The sequence below is a fragment of the Austrofundulus limnaeus genome, unplaced genomic scaffold (genome assembly GCF_001266775.1).
Source record: "Austrofundulus limnaeus strain Quisiro unplaced genomic scaffold, Austrofundulus_limnaeus-1.0 Scaffold21, whole genome shotgun sequence".
Classification (NCBI taxonomy): domain Eukaryota; kingdom Metazoa; phylum Chordata; class Actinopteri; order Cyprinodontiformes; family Rivulidae; genus Austrofundulus; species Austrofundulus limnaeus.
Window position 1 is genome coordinate 3504103 of NW_013952423.1, and position 4240 is coordinate 3508342.

The 4240-nt window shown below is 37.8% G+C and overlaps 1 protein-coding gene across 1 annotated transcript in view; it reads left to right on the forward strand.

Moving 5' to 3' along the window:
* Positions 1-1945, forward strand: part of LOC106514686 (UDP-N-acetyl-alpha-D-galactosamine:polypeptide N-acetylgalactosaminyltransferase 10 (GalNAc-T10)) — a gene marked incomplete at its 5' end in the record, with an annotated part of 5545 nt that extends 3600 nt beyond the window's left edge. The window contains 1 exon segment of the mRNA XM_014004084.1: positions 1661-1945. Within this exon segment, the coding sequence (XP_013859538.1) occupies positions 1661-1853 (193 nt within the window).
* Between the last annotated feature and the right edge of the window lie 2295 nt (positions 1946-4240).

Genomic DNA, 4240 nt, shown 5'->3' on the forward strand with positions numbered 1-4240 from the left:
TCTATCTATCTATCTATCTATCTATCTATCTATCTATCTATCTATCTATCTATCTATCTATCTATCTATCTATCTAATTTTGAGAAAAAACACTTTAAATTTTAGATTTTCCCTGTGAGCTAACAAAGTTGTAGTTTCTTCCTGCTGAGAAATCTCATATTCAAACATTATTTGATGTTTCCTCTTTATAATAACATCAATAATTCCTCATTAATATGACATAAAAATCAGATTCAGACCAAATATTTACTTACCATTGTAACCAAGACAAATGAAGTCCTTTCTCTGATCATTCTGATCAAAATGTAGTGTTTAAAGGCAGGAATCTGAAAATGCGGTCAGATCAGATCATTTTAACCACATTCGACATGATGGGTCACATTTGTTATTTCCTACCTGGCAGTCCTGTTAAATCTGGAAGCTACAGATCTACAGCATTATTCAGATATATCTTTTTGTGTTAATTTAGCACAAACKCCATCGTTTCCAGAGAAGTTTGACATGAAGCAGAACCTGAGTCACGTGAAACAACATTCCTCAGTGAGATTTGARCCAAAGCACCCACTCTTTTTATATTTATGCTCCTGTTTGCTTTGCTTTGCACAGCAGAAGCTTAAAGGACTTTATTTAATTTGATTAATAAAATGAGCCTGTTTGAACCCGTTGTTGGTGAGTGAAACCTGCAGCCGACACGTGTGGTTTCTGCAAACTGAGGATGTTTAATGGAAGCTCACGCCTCTCTCTCCACCTGTGGAATCATGTTGTTTACGTTGAAATTACTCCGTCTGTCCATCGTCTGTGTTCAGATGTGAATAAATACCTGGCGAGCTGATTTGCAACATTTATGGACCGATGCAGCTCACTTCACCTTCCTGTGCCGGAGCAGGATCAGCTCCTTCAGGGGTCCTCCCACCTGCTGAGAGGAAATATTCACCTGTCAGAGTGCAGGTTAGATTAGAACCTCTGAATGTGGGAAAAGCATTAAAAATGAAAGCTGATCCATCAGATCATGACTCAGCACTTTGCTTTCATTCTCCACAGATTATTGTTCAGTTTTTGGTGATATCATTAATAAACTCCAAACAGATGGTGCAAAGTAATTATCTACAAAAAGTCTGTTTAGCTTCTTTTGTTTTTACCACTAATTATATACAAAGATTTTTTTTTTACCATCGAGTGAAGCTAAACTAAAAGCTTTCAAAATGAGCTGAATTATATCTCAGGCTGAGGCATTAAAATCTTTGTGTACCTGGAGTATGTATAAAACTGAGCTCTGAATGGCTTCTTTCCACTCCTGTTTTGTTGACTTTTTCCCTCTGGAGAGACAAACAAACAGAATTGTCAGAGAATGGTAGAAAATGGATTGAATGGTGCTTTCGGAGGAGATTACAGCTGGATTTCAGCCCAGTGAGTCAAACTGTGTTCAAGCCAAACACATCCATTTGAGCGCTGAATAATCCATCACCTCAGTGACCCCAGATCTGCTGAAGAGGCGGCTGTGCAACAAAAGATTGCTTTCTGGCTGACTGATAATGCTGGATGAGAAAAAAAGGGGGGTAGAAACTGCAGGAAGACCACCAAAATAAATGCTTGTTTTGGTGGTCTTCCTGCAGCTTCTTTGTTGGAACGGGCAGAACTAATGTGTGTCTGGTGTTTGCAGCTGTAAACAGAAGCTGTACGCAGAGAAGCTGCCCAACACCAGCATCATCATCCCGTTCCATAACGAGGGCTGGTCGTCGCTGCTGAGGACGGTCCACAGCGTGCTGAACCGCTCACCCCCACAGCTCATCGCAGAGATCATCCTGGTGGACGACTTCAGCGACAAAGGTACGAAACCAGAGCTCACGTCGTGAACGTCAGAGTAAACGAGGGCTTTTATTGGTTTATTTGAACCTCTGTTTTCAGGAGCAGTTCTAAAACATACCATGGAAGACCTCATTTTGTAATAACAACGCGTTATGTAATAATGTAATAAAATCTGGCTTCAAAATGTAATAAACTTGCACTAAAACCGCATTATGTAATAATTGACACAAAATGTAATAAAAGTCTTTTGTGGCAATATTTACAAAATGTGATGGTGTAATAATTTGGTGCATTATGTAAAAAACAATCAAAAAACAGTATTTCTGTTCATCCTAATTAATACACTAAATAATTAAATCTTTATAACTTTGGTCAACAAACACAGAACTTCTCATCTTTTATTTGTGTTTTCAGTCAAATTCTTGTGTATATGGATGTATAGAGCAATCTCACYTATTTCTTTCATGTTTTATGGAATCTTTCAAAAATTTAGTTTCTAATTTATTCAKCATGTCAGAGCCTMTAGGARATTAAAAWCAATTATTAACATCAAATATCCACTTCAAACCCACTCTGTTGCTAGAAACAAGTTCTTCACCTCATTTCCTTCTGATACAGAAGCTGACAGTCTGCCTGCACCACGCCCCCCTGCGTGTGATTGATACAGTGGTTTTTATTCACGAAAATTACAGATTTTTAAGGCTCATTTACAGGTAAATGTATGAAGGGGTTGACATGTAACTAACTTATAGATATATTGTGGGAGTTGTCTACAAGGTGGAATAATTTCTGTAACAGGGATGAGGACAGTAAATCTGAAAATGCAAATAAAAGATGAGAAGTTCTTTTATTGACCAAAGTTATAAAGATTTAATTATGTAGTATTTGCAACATGACAGTTATTACAAGTATATTGATTAGGATGAACAGAAATACTGGTTTTTGATTGTTTATTACATAATGCACCAGATTATTACACCAACACATTTTGTAATAATTGCCGCAAAATGTAATAATGTTATTACACAATGTGTTAAAGACTTTTATTACATTTTGTAGCAATTATTACATAATGAGATTTTAGCGCAAGTTTATTACATTTTGAAGCCTGATTTTATTACATTATTACATAATGTGCTGTTATTACAAAATGAGGCCTTGCATACCAATTTAATAGTTTATAAAAAACAACTGCGGAATGTTTTGTATTTATTGTTTTCTCTAAACTGCTGTCATTGGTCAAATGTTCCTCATGATGTCACCTGGACCTCTGGCTCTTTGTCTCCATTAATCAGCTTCAGGTTGAGGCATTAAAATCTTTGATGTGTGGCTGAAATATGTATAAAACTGAGATCTGATGACCTCTCTTGTTCTCTGGAATTGACCTTAATCATTGAATTTGGGTTGAGATCCAGGRTTTGTGAAAGCCAATAAAGAAGCTTAACATCATTCTGAAATGTGTCGTCGTCGTCGTCGTCATCTAATCAGGACATATGCAGTTAAAACAAATGTAAAAACATTTGATGCACCAGATTTAGGCTGATTTCATCTGTCGTRCCTCCAGACAATAAAACCAAACGTGACTAAATCTGCCACCTGCAGGTTAGTTAAGAACTAGTGGGTGAAAATGATGCTTGTGAATAAATACACAAACTGCTRGCCYTACCGGGTTGTTCTTGAACATCTGAACCAGGAAGTTGTCACATTTCCTTCAGAATAAAAGTCTCCAAACTGACAGAACAGCAGAATCTTGAGCCAGAAGCTGAAAATCTTAGTCTGGAACAATCAGCTGCTTGAATTAAAGGCAGTCGTTTGAAATTTGGAATTCTTTACGGCACTAAACTCAACATTTTACACCTTGTTAATTACTGCTTACTGTCACCGTCCCTCTGTGAAGGATGTGTTTACGTCTCGTCTCGTCGACAGTAATGAGACGTTCCGCTGCCTCACACTCGTTTAGAGGTTAACATGCATCAAGAGCTCCGAGACAAAAAAGCGTCCCGCTGCCAAGTGGAGCAGAAACAAAAGCTGGCAAACGCTCTGCTGCAGTCGTCCACGTTTTACACGACACTTTAAACATCTGTGTCACACCGAGGGTTAGAAAAGATGACACAGATTGTTGGTGCTGACTTAACCACAGCTGATTGGGTTTGTTAGGGAGGAGCTGAAGTTTGGATTGTTTGAATGAAGCATTTATTTTCTGCTGCTGGACAAATGTTTAATTAAAGCGAACATATGATGCTTTAAATCCTTCTTTCTTACATTTAAATCATTCAGTTGTCTTTATCAAGGAGGTRCTATAGAACAGCTGGAGTATGCAAAAACCACGTGACTGTGATTGGCTGGTGAAGCTAACGGCTAACGCTAAACGGTCAAGAGTCTGGATTTCCCATTACTGTACATGTTGACAACAGAGCAGAAAAAAAGGACTGAC